Raw genomic sequence first — 23,213 nt, 5'->3', positions numbered from 1 at the left:
GCTGAGCTGTTCTCTCTGGAAGCACCCTGAGCTTTGTTGTTTGTTATTCAGCTCCCCAGTATGTCCTTCTTGAGTCTGTCCTGGACTGTCATAAAAGCAAATGTGACCCAGCAGACATGTGAAGGACAGCTAATTCTGGTACTCAGCAGTTAGCTTGGAATGGAGAAGGGTGGAAATTAGCATTGTGGCATCTGGGAGCTGAGATACCACCCCGAGAAAAGAGTGGGGAATAGAGTTTTACCTTAGCTCAGCTGTCAGACCTGCACTGCCAGAGCAGTCAGATACACAGTGCTGCAAGGATGACACTGATTTGGAGGACCAGACTCATTTTCCTAGAGCCTTCACCTTTCTCTTTCATAAGACTACTGGGAGAAATTTTATTGTGGTACAGCAGCTTATTTCTTCTCTAACAAAATAACCACCCATAGAGGCAGTATTCAGAGCAATAAGCTGAGTCATGGTCATTCTTGGTAATGATTAATTATTTGAAAATGAATTTTAGATTTGTGATGTATCTCTTTTCCTGCTGTTCATAACAAGTAAGTGGTTGAACACTGTGAGTAATTCTAACTCACGGTCGTGCAAGTGGAGCAGCTGCTCTGTATTTTCAGTGTTCCAAATAATAGAAGAAAATTTGCATGTAGAAAAAATAGGTTTAATATCCTAACCCTTTTGTATGAAAAAGGGAGAATATATGCAAAGCATCACATTTTCAAAGCAGCACAGGCTTTTTTCAGCTACTCTTTCTTGCAACCTATTGGAAGGTCTCATGAATCAGCCTGTGATTTATGAATCCAGGAGGGCACAAAGGAGGCACATTATAGCTGTAAAAGTCCAGGATGAAATACTACTGGTAGATGGGAATTGCATTTTGTTTGGCAGCAAGAAGAGCTCCTCTGAAATGTCAATAGTAAAGGACTCTGGACAAACTTGATCAATGCAATGTGATTTCCTAAGATGGCAAGTTCCTTAACTGTGCCAGTTTTAGAGCCCCTTTTCTTGCATGATTGTAGTGCAGCAAAAGCAGGAGCAAGACCTTTTTATCTAGAATATTCTCCTTTTAATCTGCAGTCCCTGTGCACATCCATTCTCAGGTTTGTGGGGTTGAGTTCCATATCCTCTTATCTGAGAGGAGGGAAGCACTTACTGCCTGAGCTAAGGCTTTCATATTTGCAAAAGGATTCCAGAATCTCACTTGGAAAGCTCTACAGAAGTGTCAGATGTTATTATGTGCCTCGTTGTTCCAAATGACAAGAAGAAAATTACAGAAAGTAAGCCATCATTTTTGTGAATCAGAACCCTCCTACTTCCTTACCGCTGCTTAGCAATTTTTAAGCCAGAAAAAGGAAGGATTTATTTAAAATCACAACTGTCATGAATGATGATTCTCAGCCCACACCTGGCTTTTGGAATGCTACATTTCTGAAGCTTTAGATGCATCTCTCAGCTCTTTGCAAGAAAGTTGCACAAAATCTGTGATCGTACCTCAAAAAAACTTACATGCTTTTAGTAGGAACAAAGACTACGAAAGAGTAACCTGGTTGAGATCAAAAGGCAGTCTGAAAATGTGGCTTTTTTTCTGTGTAGTTGCTGATGTGTGACTGCTTCAGATGTCAGTTTAAATCTGTTCACCTGTTTACTATCAGCACAGAATGCAGATACAAGACTGAATAACTAATCATGCTTCAGTACGAGCTAAATATATCTTGCCACTCTGGATAGCCACAGAAATTATTAATGTTCTTTTCTAAGAGCTGTGTGGTCTGTTTCATTTCATCTCTGTGCGAGAATGAGTTAAACACATCTTTAATTTAAGAGAATTTATTTTAAAAAGGAGAATGCATGGAATTGTCTCCCAGCTTCCTGCAGCTTTGAATCATGTGCATCTGAGTAGGCATGTGATTTTTATTTTACAGAATTGTACAAAAACTCTGAAGGCATTAGACACTGTGCAGGTAAAATGCTGTTTAATGGCACTGTATTTCTGTGGCTGATCCCAAATGCATTCCCAGCTTTGTGCAAGCAGGACATTCCCATGTGCAGGCTGTAATTATTCCCAACACCAATCCAGCCAGTGGCAGTACGTGCTGGGGCCATGGCTGCTGCCATGTGAACTGATTTTTAGCACAGAAGCCCACAGAATTCTTTTCTAGCACTTTTGTAATAGGATCTCAGGAACATTTACAAGTTCAGTAGGCACACAGTTCCACTTGGACAGAAGATAAGCTGAGAGGGAGGTGAAGTGAAGGCAGTGCTGCCAGCTGTGAATGCAACACCCAGAGTCCATTCTTGTTTTCCATGGGCTTTGCTTGTAGGCTGGTACATCAGCACTGGGGTCAGGGCTTTGCATCATTGTGACTCCAAATATAGCCAGCAGAGATCTGTGTGCACCCTGAGGAAGATTTGGGGAATGTCAGGAGGAGCCTCTTCTCTTTGTGGCACATAGATTTGCTGGAAGGGTAACATAAAAAGACTGGAGCCAGACACTGCTGTGCTCCCACCTCCTCTGTCTGCATCCATTCTGCTTTCAGAAAATGTACAACCACACCTCCCAACTGTGTTGAGAATAAACACAGTAAAATCTGCTAGATACTTATAAACACCTCATAATTATTAGCAGGTTTGGAGCCTGAGTGGTCTTCGCAAGTCTACCTTGAGCTCTAATATGGAGAGTAAAAGGTAAGAATGTAAAATCCCTGTTCCAGCTGAGCATTAGGCACTATGCTGCCATGGCCCTAGACTGATGAGGGGTCTGTACTTAATCTTCACAGAGAAAGTCATGCTGGATTTCAGTAATTAAAAAAATGTATAGATGTAACCTGCCATCTTCTGACTTGTTCTGTCTAGTCCTGCTTCAAGCAGATACTTGAAGCCTGGAACAATTCCAGAGGTTAGCTGGAGTTTGATGAAAAGCACATTCAGGCTATTTTTAATTTAAGGAGAATACTCTGGGGTTTTCCTTGAAAAAGAAAAAAAAAGTATTCCCTTTAAATTATTTTTAAACACCAAACCAAAACAACAGCAAAACCCCCAAGCTGTGCCTGCTCTGCAGAGTGCCTTTGCTGTGTCTCCTCTGCCCTTTGCCAGTCTGTGCTGCCAGGTCTCCACAGACTCTTCAGTTCTGTCCTTCACAGGACGTCTGGCCTTTGAGGCAAATGCTGCACAGGCCATTCCCTGCTCCTGCTGCAGCTCCCAGGCAGACAGAATTAGCCTTGGAAACAGCTGTATGGCAGACAGAGCAGGGGCTGTAGCTATCTGCTGAAATATTAGTGCTTATTTCCAGGGAGGCAGAATGAACCAAACTTAGCTTTCATACATAAGAGATGAATTCTGACCTGCAGTGCATGATCCGAAATGAAATCATACAAAAATAAATATTCCAAAGCCTAAAGATCGTGGCTCATTGCTCCTGTCTGCAAGCTCTTGGGTCTGGTTGTTTGCAGTGCCAGAAAGAGAGAGTCTCTCTGTCATTCACAATTTTTCTCTTTCCTTTTGAATTATTTTTCTGACCAGTGAAGGCTTCAGGCTTGATTCCACTGTCTTTCAGCAGCTTGGCTGTAATTCCACCATCAGCTGGAAGCACATGAAGGCTGTAGCAGGCTCACAGGTTTGGCCACTTGCTGCTGTGTCCCATCTCAACAGACTGTGCTCATGTTCTATATCCTCTGAAAACTTCAGACAGCACAAACTCCTCTAGAGCTGCCTGCAACTGTACCACATCCCTGTCACCCACCTCTGGAAAATATTGGCATATGGGATCAAGCTGATGTAATTTAGCTGATCTTAAAATATTCAATAGCCAGAGATTGCTGAACCACTGCTGTACTCCTGATTACAGAAAATCCCCACAGGCTTTGTCCCTTTTGTCACCTCTTGTCAAACTGCAGAGCAGGCAACACTCAACTCTATTAATAGGTCTTTTGAATATGATTAATTGGGTTTTTTAATGGGTCAGCTTTTTCCAGAATTTCTCACTTAGTTCCACTTGCAGCTGTCCATACGAGATGCTTTGTTTTCATTGTATCATCTGAAACTCTTCCCTCATTTAATGCACTCTTGTGATTTTTTGGGTAAGGTTTTCAGCGGGAGCCTGATTCATTCCTTGTTTTTATTTACTGTTTCTGTGTGCAGCCATATCACCAAATTGCTTTCTGTGCTATGTGTTCACATGGCTGTGGAGCACTGCAGATCCCTCCCTGACCTGCTGCTTCTCCAGTGATACATTTACTCTGGAGGGCTCTTGAGCCAGTTCTGCAGATGGACCAGCCTTGCTGCCTGTTTGGATAGTTTTGTTTGTTTTATTTTTAATACTGTCCTAAGGTGAAATATTTTTTCATGGTTTGTCAAACAAGATTATGGATTTGACTGTAAAACTATGACTCATCTCAGCCTTCATTTTTCTTATTAAGAATGATCCTGGAGGAAAGTGCAAATGAAAATGTCAGATCTGTCATAAATAATGTAAAAATGACAGTCAGGAGGAGACCTCTCACGGACCCTCTCTCTGTCCACAGCCATAGAAAAGAAATCAGTTTTGGAGGGCTGGGGCTGGGGTTTGTGCTGTTTTATCATTCTTTTACCTTCATTGCACATAAGTGTTCACATCATCCAGGTATCTACTCCAAGTATCTAATTTTTGCCTTTTAATTTGGAGCACCATATATCGTCATTCTTCATTGTTTAGTCTGGGATTAAGCATTTGAGCTTATAGCTCCTATTCTTAGATCATTCTATGAATGTGTTTCATCTCCCTGATATTTTATTTCCAGAAGCAGTGCTATATCCAGAGTGCAATTAAACTGGTAACTCTTTGCTCTGTGTTTTGTCATGAAGCCAGTTTTAAAGATTTAATGTCTCAAAAGAGAAAATTTATGGTGGACCAAAAGGAAAAAATTAAATCCTTGACTGTTCTTCAGCACAGGATACATAAAGCTGTTGATAAAGTGTGGTCTGTTGCAGCTGATAGTGTGAGGGCACAGAAATATGTTGCCAGTTGCAAACACCAGATTTCAAGGTCGAGCTCAAATACTGGCCTAGAGATAGGAGTGAGGTAACAATGTATTAACACATGGTGACTGCAAGTGCTGGGAACCTTGAATTTAATGCCAGTGCCTGTTGCAACACACAGTGGGAAATTAATGAAAACAAACATTCTTCTTCTTTTTTTTTTTTTTTTAAGGAGGAGAATCTTACTGGGGAAAACCTTTCAAAGATGAATTCAAGCCCAATTTGTCCCACACGGGACGTGGTGTTCTTAGTATGGCAAATTCAGGACCCAACACAAACAAATCACAGTTGTAAGTAGTCATTTTCTTTTTTGTGCTGTATTGGTTGTCTCTGGACATTGTGTCTCACTCTGTTAAGAAGAAAAATGACATTTTATGAGCTACTCTAAATGTAAAGTTTAGTAAAGGGAAATATTCTGTTGAGTGGTACATGTTGCAATCAGGGCTAGAGCTGCTCTTAGCCCATCTAAGAGCAAAGTGAAGCATGGCAAGAAGACCTGTGGGTTCATTATATCAGCAATAACTTGTCTTTTTTGTTGTAATGATTTGAAGTTTTTGTTTTTGTCAGTGTCCCTCCCCATTATTTCCCCTATAGTTATCATCATTCATCACACCTCTTCATTCTTTAAATGAAGAATTCAGCTCCATATTGAACTTCTTGAAGGAATTGGATGAAACATGAACTCTATGGGAATATAACTTCTTTTTAGTCACCTGATTTTAAATAATGTTCTGTTGAAATGTGTAGACCCAGACATGGCAGAGTGTACAATCTGGGATTGAGAATAACTTGGTTTCCAATGTACAAAAGCAGAATCAGGACTAAAACGAGGGAAAACTTAAAGATACTGAAGTTGTAGTGGCCTTGTTCATGTGTAACATTAATATGGGTGTTTGCCTGCAGTTCTTTAAAAATGTTCTGTGTCACTTTGAGCCAACTGTTTATTGGTTGCTCTGTAAGTGCTGCAGTATAAAAAATTGGCCTTTTATTGGGAGCCCCAGGAAAGAGAGAGAGTGTGTGTTTGTGTGTGTGTGTGTGTGTGTGTGTGTGTGTGTGTGTGTGTGTGTGTAGAACTGTCACTTGGCAGGGAGGGAGAGAGGGAGTGGGTCTTGGTGTTCATGATACTGAGTGTTAGGATGGCTTGTAAACTCTGCAGCAGTGTGCTTTGCTTTAATTAAACACAAGGCCTTGTCTCAGGGCCTCACATTCTTAGGCTTACTTGGATTCTTAAGCCTAAGCACGTGTGGGGCAGTTTGCTGGATCAAGTTGCTGTACAGCTTATTTTGGATTTGGATGTTACTGCCAGCTCTCACGTGCTAAACTAGGGGAGAGTGGAGGCTTCTTTCTTCTTCTTTTTTTTTTTAAAGAGGATTCTAATAACAGAGGTTACAGAGACCATAAGTGATGTGCCATTTTGAGTCACGTCATCTGCTGCTGTAAATGTGATTATATATGTTCTCCTAAAATTTGCAAATGAAATAAGAAATTCCTTTATATGTAAGTCCTTAAGAGACTCCAGCTGTCCATATTTATAAAGGTTCCTAGGCAGCACTTAAATACATCTCCTCTAGCCTTGGGGACTCTGTGAATTGCTCTCCCCATAGGTGACAGTCACTACAGGGCAGAGAGAGCTGGATCCCCCTGCAAGGTGGTGCTTGACTAATGCTCAGGACTTCTCTGGGCCCATCCTGAGTTATGTTAATTCTGTTGTCTCTAATTTATTTTGTCTGTAGTGACAGATGAGAAGCTTTCCCTGTACATTTGCTATTTTTCAGGGGTTTTTATTACAATGCTACATAACTGACCATATAATGACTTTAAGTATTGGATATCCAGCAGTAAAGTGTATCCCATGTAGGAGTTTGCATTCTGCAGCATGCCAATGCTTTCCTAGGGCAAGCTACATCTTAATAGACTGTCTGGAACATTACAGCTGCTCCTATTTCCAATCATATAACTTCCTGAGGCAGTTGCTTATATGGAAAAGTGCTTTTGGAATGCTTATATATTTTTAGCTGTCTCCTATGTAGTGTAACAGATGGAGACAGGGAGGAGAGCCAGCACTGCATGTCCAGCCAAGACAGGCCATCGTGGTCTGCAGACCACACTGTGGAAACCTTTGCCTCATACATTTGTAGTGCAGGACTTCCAAAGAAGCATCAAGCTTTAGAGTAATGCTTTAGTAGTAAAGGTTGCTTTGGATTAGTGTTTTAGTTCCCATGTTTAAGTTTAAAAGTACTGCCCCCAAAATTAAAAGTCCAATTAATTACTTTTGACACTTCAAAGTATTCTTCTGGGGTGTTTGTATCTGGAGCACGAGTGTGCTCTGTCCAGAGGAGAAATAGATCACCAACAGAGCAGTTTAAGGGAAGAGAAATGCAAAAAGTAAATATCCAGAAAATAGAAGTTTACACTGGCAGAGGCTGTTGTGTCATGTAACTTTATTTGCTGGATACAAGCTGCCCAGCATGCACCAGAAATGTTCTTCCCAAGCAGGAAGCATTGCTCCCATGCACGTCTGCCTGCCCTGCCTGAGCCTCCCAGGGCCTGCATGGCCAAGGAGGCAGATGCTCAGATTAATTTCGGACTTGCTGCAAGGCCCTACTCTTGGAGTACTGTTTAAAAATGTTAGTGTGATGAAAAGTGAGAAGCCAAAACTCCAGAAATCCAGGTGGAACCCACAATACTGAGGCATGAAATGATGTTTGGTCCACAGGCCTTCCAGAGAGGAGCCAGAGAGGGAGAGGGGCTTGGCTTCTCTCTGAAAGCTTTTTTAGACACTTAGTATTTTTAAGCATTTTTAAGCATTGCTGGCTGTTGCTGAGGGTCAGTGGGACAATGTGGTAACTGTTATATGTTTTTTCCTTCTAGCTTCATCACATTCCGCTCCTGTGCGTATCTGGACAGGAAGCACACAGTTTTTGGAAGGTAAGTGAAGGATATTTTGGGCAGCAGCATAGCAGACATTCTCCCTTGTGTGTCTGAAGCCTAAAAAGCAGAATCTAGTGACTCTTGTAATTGAACTGGAGCAAAATTCCAGCTCACAATCCAGTTGTCCTGGTCATGAGGAGGTGGGCAACATTGCACCAATGCCAGTCAGCAGACCCTGCCTTTTTCCCCTCCTTTCATCTGTGTAAGTTGCCTCACTTCCCTTCTGTGGGTGGCCCTCCAGGAGTCATGAGGAAAGTAATCATAGTCATGTAATGAACCACGTTAATATTTGTGCATGTTAATTGCTGGGACACAAGAGATTAGCTCTTCAATACTGCTTTCATCCTCTTATGAGCCATCAACTGAAAAATTACTCATGACAGGACTGTTCTTCATCATGGAATAGAGCTTCTGCAGAGCTTCTGCCCTTCTTATTCTTTTTTATTTTATTCTTCTTTTCTTTTATTCCTGACAATTATCACTGGTATAAATCTGTATATTTATGCACACATATATAAAGATACTACCAATGCCCAGACAGTGAGAGAACTTCATTCCTTATAAAGAATTCTCTTCTGAAAGTCTTTTCCAGTGAAGTTTTCACATGATAAAGATTAAGATATTTATTGAAGAAGATACAAACTCTTTCTTATGGTTTGCTCTTTGCTTCCTCTGCTGCAGGAACTTGGTATTTACAAGTAAAGCAGAGCTGTTCTCAGCCATCCCTCACGCATGGCAGGAGTGGGAATGTTGCTAGCCTGCTGCACTGGGAGCTCCTGAGAATCTTACAATCTTTTCTACTTGTAGATTTGGGGTTTTATTCCTTTCATGGTTCTATTTGTTTGGAAGTCAGTAATGGAAAACAGAACCATGTGCTGTTTACTTTGATTGAATGTCATACAATTGTGCTGCACAGTGAAAGTGATATATTTAATCCATCTTCCCTGCCTGCAACTTTTGAGGCTTCATTTTAATGGCACTTTATTTTAGTGCTGTTAGTTCCAATACTGATTCTTCAATAATTACACTCTTGGAAATGTATTTATTTTTTCTTTCTCAGGTTTGTCCTAGAAAAATTCAAAGTTCCCTTGTCCTTTTGTGAAAGCAGACAAATAAAGCAAACTCTAATACTAAAAGCTGAGAGTCAGTAATTCTTGGAGGAGTTACCTTGTCCAGATCTTAGGACTAATTCACTTCAGCAACAATTTGAGTCCACCTTGCAAAAACCCCTTCAAATCCCCTCCAGTAATGCTGTTAACCTGAGCTGGCCACCTCATCAAGTAATGTCTGTGTTAGACAGCTCAGCTGAAAATGTGCCTGGTCCGCAGTTCTGGGTGCAGCCTGGCCTCAGTGAGCACTGTGTAGTCCTCCAGTGCCTTTGCTGAGTTCCTCAGTGTGCTTCAGTTTTACCAGAATTCACCAGGAAAGGATTGGAGAGAAGCTGAGCTTTCTGTGGTGCAGGGAGTGTGCTCCCCAAAGCCTTCAAACTGTGCTGAATGTCTCAAGTGAGCAAAATAGCTCAGATGCTGTTTCACACTGGATGTTGCTCTTTAAAGAGGAATTACTTAGTCCAGGTAAATCTGCTTAAGCATATATAGCAGAGATTTTTGCAGTTTTAGCAAAGACTGTCTTAATTTGTGAATTGTCTTTGCTGTAATAGAAATCTGAGCTTAGGTCCCAGAGTGAAGAAGTGGTGCTGCTTATATTTTTAGCTGAAATACATTGGAAAAAGTTTATTAAAAGTGTTGGTTTAGAGTCATATTTGGTTTCCTGCATGAAAAATGAGTGACATCTTCATATGAACACAGAGCAGGGATATTTTACTCTGATCTGTCGTGCATGTAAATGAAGATCAATTCAAATAAGGTAAAATTAAGATGCTGGGATATATGTATCCCAGTCACTTTGTATTAATCTGTAAGTTGAATTATTGAATAATTTAATTTACTTACAAATTAAATAATAAAAGGTTGATGTGTGTAGCTCTTAAGATCTGTATTTTGTCATCAAAATCCATCAGTTGTTTTTAAAACTGATGCTTAAAAAAGCAATGTACCTGCATTGCTTTTAAAGGTCATAAAAGCCAGAAGATGCCAGGGATTGTACCTCAGTAAAACTCCAACTTCAGTTTGATATTTTAGATCCTGGGTGATTCCAGGATTTGGTGACTATATCTGAGCTGATTATAGCACAATAATGTCTGGGAAGCATATCTAGGAATAATATCTAGGTTTAAGAGCAGAATGAACCCATGATAACAGGGTTCTTTGTTTCCATCAGTGTTTATTATATTGTTAACTGGCTGCTTACTGGCCTGTTGTGACTTTCATACAGATTTGAGGATTACTTATTTCAGTTAATATAAAAACCTAAATACTCTGACCTGTACTCTCAGCTACTCCTGTGTGACTCTGGTCCATGTTAGTGTCACACAGGTATCTTGGAGAGCAGAGTTTGACATGTTTGTAACTTGTATACAACTTTTCAGGAGGCTTCCCATACTTAGGAGAACAAAAAAGAGTAAAAGGGCAACCATTCCCTACTCCTTTCTTTGCTTCTTTGGTCCTTTGTGTATGCAACATTGAAAAGTGCCTTTTCTGGAAATGCATCTTATTCATGTCCCCACTGGTCTGAAACACAATTTTTATGTAGGAGACTCTGTAAATGCCCACACCTGGGCAGTGGGACAGTGAAGAGGAGACATGTGTCTGCCTTGGTGCACTGGGATTTTCATGTCTCAGGAGAAAGGTGTGGCTGGGGGACAGGGAAGGGCTCGTCATGATTGTGCTGCTCATGGTGGCAGTGATGAGGATGCTGGTTCTGACAAGAAAGGAGATAATCTGGCATGGCTGGGGAGCCAAAACAGAGAGTGAGAGCAGAATGCCTTCCCTTGGAGGTGTATTGCAGGCTGCATGGATTTCCTGCTCCAACAGAGCTGCCTAGATTAAATTAGTAATTACCATTTCTAGTAATTACTATTTCTTCTGACTTAGAGAATGATGTAATTAACATGAAAACCAACTGGTGGTTTTTGTGGGCTTTTAGCTACTGGTAAGAGGTTTAATTTAGAAACTGAGATAATATCAACCAACTGACATGCCTTTGCTCTGCACAAGAGGGGATGAGAAGCATTTGCAGGGGGCTGCTGCCTGGGGAGGGTCCTGCCTGCTGCTCCCTGGGCTCTGTGCCTGAGTCTCCTTCCTACCTGTGCTCCAAGCTGGGCCTTGGCTGTGCTGTGACCTGCAGGGGCTACAGGAACACTACAGCCAAACCAGCAGATAAGCTCAGGTTCCTGTTGGGTGTTCTTTATGAAATTTAGGTGCAAGCATATCCCATCCATGTTGTTGTTATGTTTCCTGTTGCAATGGTTCACAGCTCTCATGGATCAGAGACGTGGTGCATTTGCCCTTTTTTAGCAGAAATAGAAACATAATCTCTGTCCCTGAGAGCTGTGTAAGTAGGAAAGAGATTGCATATAGATACAGGGAAGTTGTGACAGTGACCCATTTCAACCTACCTTCCACCACCTTTGGAAAAAGAAAGCCTCAGGAAAAAACAAAATTGTTCCATGGTTGTTTTTTGGGAGCCTGTTCCAAAGCTAAAGGCACACATAAAAATGTGCATCTTTAAAATAGTAGTGGAAAGTGATCAACAGAAGGAGAAAAATGCTTTCCGAATTTTGTGTGAGATTTAGGACAAGCAGAGCATGGTGGGCTTGAAAATGAGGACATGTTGCAGATGCGTGATGTAATGGGATAAAACAAAGGGCAATAAAGGGAGCAGAGAGAAAAGTGTTGTGGTCAGAGTGGCAAAGCTGGAAATTATCTGTACAGCAGTTCTGTGTGTTTATTAGAGCATCACTTGTGTTTGTCAAGAGCTGAGAAAAGAAAGTGACAATTGAGACAGGAGATGAGTATGTGGAGGACAGTTTTCCCTTTGCTGTGAGGCTGTACATATCTGCCTCTGTGCATAACTTTTACTGTCTCTCGAGGTTTCTGCTGCTCATTCTTCAGCTCTCTGGCTCCCAGAAATAATGAACAAGGTGGTTTGGGAAACCTCAGGCTTGGTCAGACTGGAGGCATCAGTCAATAGCTGACATGTATTCAGCTTATTCTTCTCTTTTCTTCCCTTCTCTCCTTGCCAGATGCTTTTGTGGAAGAGAGTTCTTCCCTTGGATCAGTATCACTCTGTATTGAGTATTCCTTAACCTGTTAATTGCTTTCTACTGCAATTCTGTAGACTGGGGCAATGGAAGTAACTCTTGTCCTCTAAAGTAATTAGCTACATAAAGCAACTAGCAGGCATTATTCAGTTACCCAGGTGCTATTATATAACACATTGTCTGTTTCCACTTGCAACATTCCCTCTGTGGTTTGAATCAGTGAATCCCAGTTGCTTCTAAGCTGGAAAACTCATGTTCTTGTGGCTCTTCTGCTTTAGTACATCTGAAGATTGGAGAAACTGTGTGACAGCAGAAGAGCTGATTGTGTGTAGGGAGACTGACCTAATTTTGCAGTACAGAGTCTCCTATCCCCAGACACCAGGACAGGAGCAAAGAGCAAGGTGGGGAAATGAGCCAGGCCTCCTGTGGAAGCCATGGCTGCACACGAGCACTGGGCTAAAACAGTTGTATGATCTCTGAACAGGGACCTGTGCCAAGGCAGGGAAGTCCTTTCGTGCCAGGTTCATCTGTTGAGTCTAGTTTCAATAAGCTTTTTTCCAAGCTGTTTTATTTTCATCACCCTTTATTACCGTGTCTCGCCTGCTAGATGAAGCCCTTATCTAGCAGAGAGATGGAGATGTTTTGGCTGCATTCTTGTTGCACATTTGAATTGCTCACTCCACTGCAGATTGGGTGTATGCATAGAAAACATTTTGTCCTGAGTGTACGTGTTTGTGCACATATGTGTTGTTCCCTCTGTGTGTATATAAATGTGCATTCTCCTTTTTATAAAAATAACCTTTGGGGCAGAATGTGTTTACAAAAGAGCAATTTTTCTTTCTGTTTTCTGTTTGTAGTTTAAAGCTTGTTTTAAAAAAAAGTCCAGACATTGTTCTTGTATCATCTTCTGACCAGGAAACTCTTATTATGTTGGCTTACTGCCATCCCCAGCATTGCAGAAGGCTTAATTGCAATAATTCTTCCAAACAAAAGTATGAGAAATAGATTCATGTGTGAATGTCTCTGGGCCTGCAGGGGAGATGCATTTTTCTTTGGGCAGCACTCACTAAAGTGCAGTGAGACCTTCATTGGCATTTTGCAAATGGATAGAGCCTGCTCTGGATATTTCACTTCTTCATCGTGCAAAGGCATTGGCAGTGGTTTTGAAGCAAGGTTACTCCTTTACATAAAGGAGCCTTAACAGGAAGTAAGATTTTAATAACACATCTAAATGTGAAATGCAAAGATTTCCAGTGCTAACTTAGCCAGCTTTCAAGAAAACAGAATTGCATGAGTGAGGGCACATTTTTGTTTTCATTCCTATGCTAACAGAAAAAAAATACCATAAATGTACCTGCCTTGTCGTTCATGCTTAAATGTAATGCAACATTTATCAAGCTCCTCTAAAAATACAAGCTGTCTCAGGGTTGCTGAGCTAAATATATAGCTGAGATCATGATTTCTCTGTTCAACATCTACTGGAAGCACACAGCAAACTCTCAGTTCCACTGGTTGTTCTGATGTGAATGGTGTCTTGAAAGTGTCACCCTTTTCACTGCAGGGTGTCATCTGAACACCTTCTTAAACCTCAGCCAGTTTAGGACAAAGCATGTATGACACCTTATAAAAGGAGTAGAGCCAGAAGCAGAGGAAAAGGTTAAACTTGTTTATGCCCTTCTCCCTTCCCTGTCATGCTAGCTCCCATCTTGGCAGAAGTGCCATTGCACGAGAGCAGACACCACAGTGTGAGCAGTCACTGGCTGTGCCACACATTTAGCCCGTGTAAAGACTATAAAAGGATGTGAGCCTGAATTTCTGGAATCTGCATTTTCTTTTACTGAAAATTATGCACAGATTTCCTTGAATATTAGAATAATATTAAGTAGTGGCTCACTCTTTAGAGTATTTTTTAAATGTTTTTATGTACTGATCTGATTGTCTTTTCTCTTATAATTTGTATGGGCTTTTTTCTTGGCCCAAAAATATGTGTTGTTGGGCAGGCAAAGAATCCCAAAAACTTCTCTGGTATGTTGGTTTCCTCATTCACTGAGGAGCAGTTGCTGTGAGGGATGCCAGTGCATGGGCTTTGACACATTATATCTCATCAAACTGATTTTAGTGCTGCAATAACATCCTGAGATTTGACAATAACAACATGTAATATTTCAAGGGCCTGTGTATACCTTGTCTCTTAGATCAGAGGAAAGCTTGCAAAAGCCTTCACAGTTTGGAATATTCCATTTCTTTTGCATCCAGCTCTGACTGCCAGGTTAGTGTGTAGTTCAGTTTTTACTGGATGGGTGATTTTGCAATCAGACCTTGTCCTTTTGTATGTCCATTTTTAGTGGTCAGATACCAGCCTCAGCTGGGCCTGACCCTGACAAAGCTCCCAAGTGCTCCCTGAACAAAAGTGACTTGTAGATTATTTCCTGTCCCTCTGCTCAGAGCTCTCTCCTCTGAGCTGGTGGTTTGTATTCAAATTAGTTTTTATTTTTTATCAGTATTACAGCAGTGTCTTTATAAAAACAAAAACATATATTGAAAGCTGACTGTGCTGACAGTGTAGCACGCAGAGATTCTCTGTGCAAAATGCTGGAGAATGCAAGGGAGAGAAAAGGAAGCAATTGTCCATTTGAGAGACAAGAAGTGAAGAAGAAAAGAGAATGACATGCTCTGCAGGCATAACAACTTTGTCTTCTTCCCCCTTAGCCCATAACAGTCATGTCAAAATAGACTATTTAGGTCATTTACTGATGACCTGTGAATGCCATGTCTATGGCAGCCTTTCAAAATGTACAAGTGACAAAATATTACCAATAAAGTTTAATTAGCAGAGCAACTGAAGATCTGGAAGCATCAGTAAAATGCATTAGGGCTAATATTGTGGGAGGTCTAGCTACAGGCTAAGGGATTACTCAGCTGAGATTGCCAGTGCACAGCTGATCTGGCCATTTCAAATTATCAGAAACCTAATTAAATGAAAACATACAAGCAGATAATGAGTGAGCTGGTGGCTAGAAAATCCTCCGATATTAAATCAGAAGTTTCCTTTGGGGCAGTTAAAATACAGTGAATATATCTTGGGCTGGGTGTTAATCACCAGTATTATAAGTCAATCTGATATTGGCCTGGAGAGAGATTTTAAAATTGAGTTTTTGCTATGAACTTTCCAAAGTTCACACGGGGTCCTCAAGCCCTGTGCAGCCTCCCCCAGTTGCTCCCTGCAGTCACAAATGACTGAGGCTGTTCTAGGCTGCATCCCTGGCTTTTAATTGCACCTAAAAGTCACAGCCTTATTACAGAATATCAGCAGGCCCCTGGGGAATGGAGTTTGGAGCAGCACTGAACCATGAGCAAGCACAGCTGTGCTGGGGCAGGGTGAGCACACCCTCTCTGTCTCAGTTCACTCTCTGTGCTGGGGTCTGTCCCGTTTGTTGGGGTTACAGCCTGGCCCAGCCCACGGGGTGGCACTGAGGGCACTCAGGAGTGCTGTAGGAAGTGGTTTCTCCATTGGATCAGCTGAGACCAGGGCAGGTGAGAGTCAGAGGCCTCTCCTGGTGCTGGTTGGGCAGACTCTGCCATGCTGGGACTGGACAGGTGTCTTTGAGAGGGAAATACCCTGGTATGAGTGTATAAAGTGTATAAAGGCGATTGTGAATTTCACGTGGGTTTTGGTCAAGGAATTACTTATTTCTTTGATATGAAAGTAGAGTTAGGTGATAAAATGCTCTACATATTCCACCAGTTTGGTATTCTTTTTCCCCACCAGCTTCATTTAATTTGATTTTCCTCCATTTCATCTGCCCATCCCTTGCCAGCCTACCTGTGCTGCTGCTGTAGTGCCAGCAACAATCAGGCTTCAAAACAGTTACCCCCTGTTGAAGCTGGGGGATTGCTGGCTCTTGGCTTGCCCTGGCCCCAAACTCCCCTGGCTCCTGGAGCAGTGTTTTTGAGAATTACAGCTGCTTCTCATTGTCCCACAGCTGTTAGTATGGGCTGTATTTTTGGTTCTTGGCCATGTGGCTTGGCTCTATTAAAACAGATGTTGTCCAGCTACAGCCTGCTTTGCTAATGGATCTGGATCACTCAGCATCAACAGCCTGTCTTCCTCTTTATTTACTGCTCTTCTAAGAATAGCTGTTTTCAAATTTAATTGTGGATGATGAAGTGGATAAAAGTGTTAAATACCCTGGGACCAAGAGCTGATCCCAGCAGGACCCCTCTGAAAACATACTGACTCAGTGGTTCCTGTTTAAAATTAGATTTTGACACCTGTCAGCCAATTTTTTATTTCATGTGTACTGTATTCACTTCATGGCATTCTGGTTCCTCAATCAAAATATCAGCCGCCTTCCAGAAGTCTGTTCTGTGGACACTGTTATCCCTGTTAGCCACATCTGTTGTCTCAAAGATAGAAGGTTGTTTGACAGACACTGTTTTCCACAAAACCTTGTTGATTGCTGTTACTTATTTCCTTTCTTTCTTAATCATGTCCTGTCTCCGCTATTCCATTATTTTGCTGGGATAAATGACAGGATGACAGGATTATAATTATCTGGGTTTCCCCATTTATCCTTTCTAAATATGCTTTTATAGAATGTTCCCATTGTTCCACACTTTTTTTTGAAAATAAACATGTAACAGTCCAGAAAGCCTTCAGCCTTAAACATTTTCAAGCAAGTGTTTGGATATGTTGACTTGAAAAGTGAGAAGCCAGGGATCTAAGGCCCTGCTAGGTGAAAACTGCTTTGAGAAGTGCCCTGGCCTTACCCTGTGGCTGTGACTTGATGCTCTGCTGCCTTCCCAGAGCCCTCATGAGCTCACAGTCATGTTTTTGGTCAAGGCATTGCTTATTTCTTTGATATGAAAGCAGAGTTTCGTCTGCTTTCTTCTGGAAGAATCCTGTTCTCTCAGTGTTGGTGGCATTAGTGCAGACAGCTCTGCCACTGCTCTCCTGTGCTGTAGTTACCAGTCTCTTCCTGATACCACTCTTAGGTCTCATATAACACTCCTAGGTCTTCATATTTGAAAACAAAGAAGAAGAAAAGACTTTTTCTTCATCTGGCTGGTTTATGTGGCTTACAGGTTTTGGGCTTTGCTTTGCCTCTGAGTGTTGGGCTGTTCCATGTTCTGTTTAATTTTAAATTCATATCCCATATTTGAGGAAAAAATTCTTATCTTCCACACTGAATGACATTATCTTAGGTCTTCCAAACACAGTTGCTGACTGCTCTCCCCTCAAACATGATGATTTTAAAACCTGCTAGAGTAATGGACATAAATGAGATATATTAAAGGTAAGGGTGTAGGAATGTTTTGAGTATGTTGTGACAGTTGAATAACATCTCTTTCCTCTTTTAGGGTGGTTGGTGGCTTTGAAACTCTGACTGCTATGGAGAATGTGGAAAGTGACCCAAAAACAGACCGTCCCAAGGTGTGTGTGAACACCTTGCACTGGGGGCAGTGGCCTCACATGGCAGTGCTGGTCACTCTGCTGACACTTCTTGAAACCAAAACAGGGGAGATGGCACAACTTAATCAGCAGATGGAATAACTGCTCTTCTCTTCTGCTTCCAGGAGGAAATAAGAATTGAGACAACAACTGTTTTTGTTGATCCCTATGAAGAGGCAGATGCACAGGTGAGGTTGCTTGGTTGGCTGAGGTTTTTTGAAATGCCAAAGCTTTTCTGGAGAGGATTTTGCAACTTAATGCATTTTCTTTGCACATGGGCAGCTCCCTGGTCCATCTGGTTGCCAGCTAAGATTAAGCAGCTGCCATTCAACATTGCCTTTTTGCCAGGATCCCAGTCGCTCCTTCAGTGGAGAGTTACTCTGGTAACTGAGTCTAGCACAGCTCCCAGTCCATCAGGCTTCTGATGGGTTCCTTTCAAATGCCCCCAGTAGCTGTGGGTGCCTGCAGGTGAGAAAGAGTTTTGCTATAATGGCTGCAGAGAGCCTGTTTGTAGTGGCCCTTGAGGGCTGTCTCCTAAAGCCTGCCCTGTAATCTCAGCAGTGCTGATTGCTGGTTTTGAGTGCTTTAAAGCTTCAAAGAATTGTAGACATTTTCTCCTTATTCTGCACTCTCTCTTGCAACAGATTGCACCCTTTGCTTCCCACAGGTCGCTGCTGAAAGAGAGAAGTTTCAGCAGGAAGAAGAAGCGGCCAAAATAAAAGCTGAAGTGGTCCCACCAAAGAAAGAGGTTCAGACTCCTAAAACTTACCGGCAGGGGATTGGAAAATACATCAACATGGCTGCAGCGTGAGTTCCCTGTCCTTCTGATTTTTGCTGAATATTTTAGGTGCCTTTCCTGCTGGATGCTGGCCCTGTCCTGTGCCATTGTTCAGATGTTTGTTTTAGGCCAGCAAAGACACCCTCATGTAGCCCTAACAGTCAAGAGTTTACTTCACTTCTGTTGTTTTTCAAGGCCACACATTAGCTGAGCTTCTCTTTTAGCCCTTGAACATGACCAAGCTGGTCTTTAAAAGCATCTGCTGACTTCAGAACTGTAGAAACATTTCCAGAACTCAGAAGTCTTTGAGGAACTGTACTGTGTCACTTCTACACCATCTTTTATCCTCTTCCTTTTCTGAAGCTATTTCTGAAGGCCATGGTCCCACAGACATTTCTCTTTTAGCAACTTCTGCCCTGCACAAAGTAGCTGCCCCAGGCCCCCGTCAGTTTGCTGCTCTGGTTCCCTGTTCAGCCACACAAACAGCTGTACCAGCACAGCTGAAATGGCTGGAAAGGAGAGCAGGCTCCCAGGCTTGCTGTGGGAGCACAGGGCAGCTGAGTAGCTCCAGGGTACCTGGCTGGTTGGACAGACTTATCCTAAAGCATCCTCTCCCAGGCACCCTTTGTACCCCTGTCAGGATTGGCAGCACTGCTTTCTTTCATAAGGACAGCACAGAATCCTGGCTGAGCAGCAGCTTAGCATGTGTTTTGGAAAAATTAAAATAAATGCCTTCCACTTGATTTTTAGCAGACTTCTCTAAAAGCATTTGCAAAAATGCTGTTGTCTGTCTGCTACATGAAGGCCTGTATTTATGCATACACAGATCTGGGCAGCCATTTAATCAGCCTGTGTGTGCCTCTGTGACTTACAGGCATTTGCATAGCTGTGAGAACAGAAATATGTTAGCTAAGGTAGGTCAGTTTAGTGTGTCAGTAAAATTTTTCAGTTGCAGAATATTGTGTCCATTAAAATACTATGTCCAGCTTAAAACTGCTGACACACTGCACTCTTATTTACAGAGGAAATCCAGCAGTTGTGGCTCTGCAGAAAGGACCAGGTAGTGTAGAAAGGACCTTCAGTCATTGCAGCCTGCTCTGGCAGATTTAGGGTTTGGTGTTCTCCCTATCAGCTACTGATACCAGACAATAAAACTACAGCACATGAGCTGGTGGCACAGCATTCCCTGTGGTTGCAAGCTCTGCTCAAGAGAGGCTGAAGATAACAGCAGCAACTGCAACAGGCTGGGCTCACGAAACAGGAAAGATTGGAAGAGCCCTCCCAGCTGCTTTATGCCTAATTCCCCATAAATCCTTTTGCTGCCACAAGTGCAGGTGAGAAGGTGTGGGAAAACTCATGGCTTACGTTCTCCTGGCCATGCTAAAAAGGTACAGCTGTTAAATCTTCAGCTCTGGCCTGGAGAACTTTCTGTGCTTTCAACACATTCCTGGGAGTGTTCAAAGCCTGATCCAAACCATCCCAATGGACTCATGCTCCCTCTTATTGGGCCTGCCAAAGACCCCCAAGCCATGCTGGCATGGAGCTTGCACTCCTGTCTAGTTGACAAGGGATGGGCTGGCCCCAGTATAGCTGGTGCTGGGAGAGAACAGGCAGAGCCCAAGCTGCCCTGGTCCCACTGGCAGTAAAGGCTCCCTCAGAGTTGTTTTCGTTCTGGCTGCAGGAAGCGCAGTGCGGAGGATGATGGGCCTTCAACCAGCACAGCTGTGAAGAAAGAGAAGAAGAGCACAGGCTTCGGGGACTTCAGCTCCTGGTAGCAGCGTGGGGAGCCCAGCACTGGGGCAGCACAGCGCAAACACGAGCCTCCCACGTGGCCCCAGAGAGCCCAAAGGCCAGGCTGTCCTGGGGAGGGAAGGCACCAGCCTGCCCTTCCACTGGCAGAGAAAACTGCTGCTTTGTTGAGGCTGGTTAATGTGGCTTTGTTTTCTAGAGAGCACATTCCCCCACTGCATCTTCCTCGAAGGCTGTTTTGTTGTTGTTTTGCAAAGCAGGGAGCAGGCAGCCCAGCTCCCCAGGGATCAGCTGGAGCCTTTCTCTGCTTGGCTGGCAGCAGCCCAGGCAGAGCCCAGCCTTGCAGGGCACTACTGCAGTGAACAGCTACAGTGGTGAAAGAGCTCCTTTTACAGGTAATCGTTCCAGACCAGCCAAGTGTGCCAAGCAAGGGAATGAATTCATGTCCTGGGAAGCTCCTGTGCTGCTGGAGAGCTCTGTGGAAGGGCTCCAGCCTGTCCTGCCCCTACCTTCCAGCTGCCTCCTGCTGCTTCTCAACAAGGACCAATTTTGTCTGGACTGACTGCTGTCGTCTGAAGGGCCTTGCTCACTCCAGGTGAGCTCTCTCTGTACCCATTAAAGCCTCCAACAGCAGCCTGGGAAGCTGCAAATCTACATGGGGAGCCCGGGGCAGCTGCACCACTTACTCCTCCCAGTGGCTGCCCTCCCCTGAGCCACTGGACAGCCAGAGGTGCCAGGATGCACCAGTTCACACCTGCCCTCAGGTGCCAGAAACTACAGCCTTGAGCAACTGAGCAGGAATGGAAACAACTCTTTTGTTTGTTTTGTTTAACACCCATCCCTAAAGCCTGGTCCTTGCAGGGCAGAACACCCCATAGTCTGCTCCAATGTCAGCCTTCCCATCATTAGGAAAAAACATATAATGTAGCTGACAGGCATCTCAGATATTTCCATTACATAACCACAAATTATTAGGAATCTTAATAAAGGCCTTATGGGGTAAAGATATATCAGCCTGTGAAGTTTTAATCCCAAAGAATCTGTATGTTACCATAACTTAGACATAGCAGGCTAGATTCTGAATATCACTTTTCAGTTCATCTTAGGTGTTTTCAGATAAGAGAAATGCCCTCTCTACCTCTGTGTGGCTGAGGAGAAAGTTTTGTAATCCCCTTTGGAACAATACATTTGTATCAGTGGTTTCATTCTTTAAGAAAAGACTCCATTTATAGGAAATTGCTGTAAAAACTTTTGGAAATATTTTGCATTAAATACTTTTATTTTCTTTTGAGTGCTTGACTTTGACTGTTCAACTGTTATTTACAAGATCACAGCATTGCAAACTTGATTGTTTTACAAGGAAATGATTAATTCCTGCTTTTTAAGAGGCTCATAAGGAATGCTGGGATCTCTGCGGATATGATCACATCTTTGTTAAATTATAGGAAGTTCAAACTAATTTGAAAGAATAATAGGGGGGAGTTTGTTTTGCAAACGTCTAAATTTGAAATAACATGTTTGATTACTGCAACGGGGGATTTGATGGTACTTTCCTAAAGCTGAGTTTCTTCTGTCTTATTAGAGCCCTTTCATGATAAATTGTTATTGATCCCCTTTACCTAACTCAGCATACTTCAACACACTTTTGAGTAGTCAAGTTCACAGCATTGCTAGAGCTGGGATAGGCAATTTTATTAATCCATAAGGATAAAATGCTGGTTTTATACTAGATTAAAATGGAGATTATTATGAAAGGAAGGAGATTTTGATTACAAGGAAGGCAGCAGAGGTGTGGCAAGGGCTCCCATTTCAGATTGATCCAAGGGGCAGCAGGCTGTAGAGATAACTGCCCACTTTCCTGCTCTGTTCCAGCTTTTTAGCAGAGCTCACTGCAGTCCCTGAAGGAGCACTGCAGTTCACAGGGCAGAGGGACTGCTGCCCTTCCAGGCACTGCCCTGTGCTCGCCATTTCCCACCATAACATCGGACATGAAAGAACAATTTCCTGGCTTCTAGGAAGAGCTGAGCATGACCCTTTCAGTTTTGCTCCAAGCAGGGGTGAAGGTTTCCAGCCGTGGTTCACCTCTGGACCTGGATCCAGCTCTCTGGTCTGCTGGCACTCCCAGCTGCAGCTGGTTGGGGGACACTGGCTCTGGCCCATCCCCAGGGTGCTGCTGTGGCCCAAGGGTTTGGCCAGTGCCCAGTGTTGAGTCAGCGGCCTCTCATGAGAGCTCTGTGGGGCCAGCACTGTTCCACCACAGCCAGACCCTGCAGTGAAGTTTTGAACTGCAGAGCCCTACCTCTGATCCCTCCCACACGCCTAATTTTGTGTATTCAAGTAAATTTCCTTTTTAATTTCAACTTCCCTTCCAGTTGTTGGAATCCACAGGGCCAGTGTGACACAAGCTCTTCTCTGAAAGATGGCAAGGGCACAGAGAGCAAGGCAGTGGGCTGTATCCCTCATTTTTCCAAAACCTGGCTCTTTGCAGGGTGACCTGCAATTTCCACTACCTTAGCCAGGAAAGGGGAGGAAGGAGACTGTACTGAAACCTTTTTTTCCCTTTCATCACTTGGTTCTCCAGCAAAAATGGTGCGTCAAGGGAATACCCAGCCAGCTCCTGCTATGGCCAGAGGGATCAGCAAGAATTGTGCAGCCTGACTATAGGAACTCACTCCTGGGAACCACTGTGCTGTTTGTAAGCACATTTTTACATTCTTTGACACTTTTCCAGTAAATGTGCTTAGAGAGAAAAAGTAGGATTTTAACCAGGGGCTGAAGAAGCTTTTGGCTGGCCTTGACTAGAATAACACCAGCCCTCTCGTACTTTGCACTGCTCCATACCTGAGTTGTTCTGCTGAAAGGCACTGGGTGACCAGTGAATTCATTGTTTCCTGAGATCTGGCACCATGGCAGAGATCAAACCACCCTTGAGAGGGCTGTGGTGTGTGGTGGGGCTGGCAGCTGGGGCTGATTGTTTCCATACACAAAGGGGGCTCACGGGGGACTCAGCTCTTCACCTCTGCTTTTTCTGGCATGAATTCAGCCTGGCCCCTCAAGGAGCAAAGTATTTATTGTCTGTGTGGGAAACAGCACAGATTGAACAGTTTTTCAAGCCAAGTAGCTGCAATTCTGGT

At 43.1% G+C, this 23,213-nt stretch overlaps 1 protein-coding gene across 2 annotated transcripts in view; it reads left to right on the top strand.

Annotated features, from left to right (window-relative positions):
• Positions 1-21,370, top strand: part of PPIL2 (peptidylprolyl isomerase like 2) — a 68,125-nt gene extending 46,755 nt beyond the window's left edge. Inside the window, exons 15-20 of one of the 2 annotated variants that reach the window (XM_063172895.1) lie at positions 5,180-5,297; positions 7,879-7,935; positions 17,462-17,534; positions 17,678-17,740; positions 18,220-18,359; positions 20,475-21,370. In XM_063172895.1, coding sequence (XP_063028965.1) covers positions 5,180-5,297; positions 7,879-7,935; positions 17,462-17,534; positions 17,678-17,740; positions 18,220-18,359; positions 20,475-20,478 — 455 coding nt within the window. In that variant the 3' untranslated portion in view covers positions 20,479-21,370. Of the gene's footprint in view, positions 1-5,179; positions 5,298-7,878; positions 7,936-17,461; positions 17,535-17,677; positions 17,741-18,219; positions 18,360-20,011 lie in introns of both variants that reach the window. The other variant, XM_063172894.1, reaches the window with a different exon arrangement.
• Positions 21,371-23,213: the final 1,843 nt, after the last annotated feature.

The sequence above is a fragment of the Melospiza melodia genome, chromosome 20 (genome assembly GCF_035770615.1).
Source record: "Melospiza melodia melodia isolate bMelMel2 chromosome 20, bMelMel2.pri, whole genome shotgun sequence".
In the NCBI taxonomy this organism is placed as follows: domain Eukaryota; kingdom Metazoa; phylum Chordata; class Aves; order Passeriformes; family Passerellidae; genus Melospiza; species Melospiza melodia.
The sequence above is the reverse complement of the archived record's forward strand: the minus strand, read 5'-3'. Positions and strand labels throughout refer to the sequence as shown.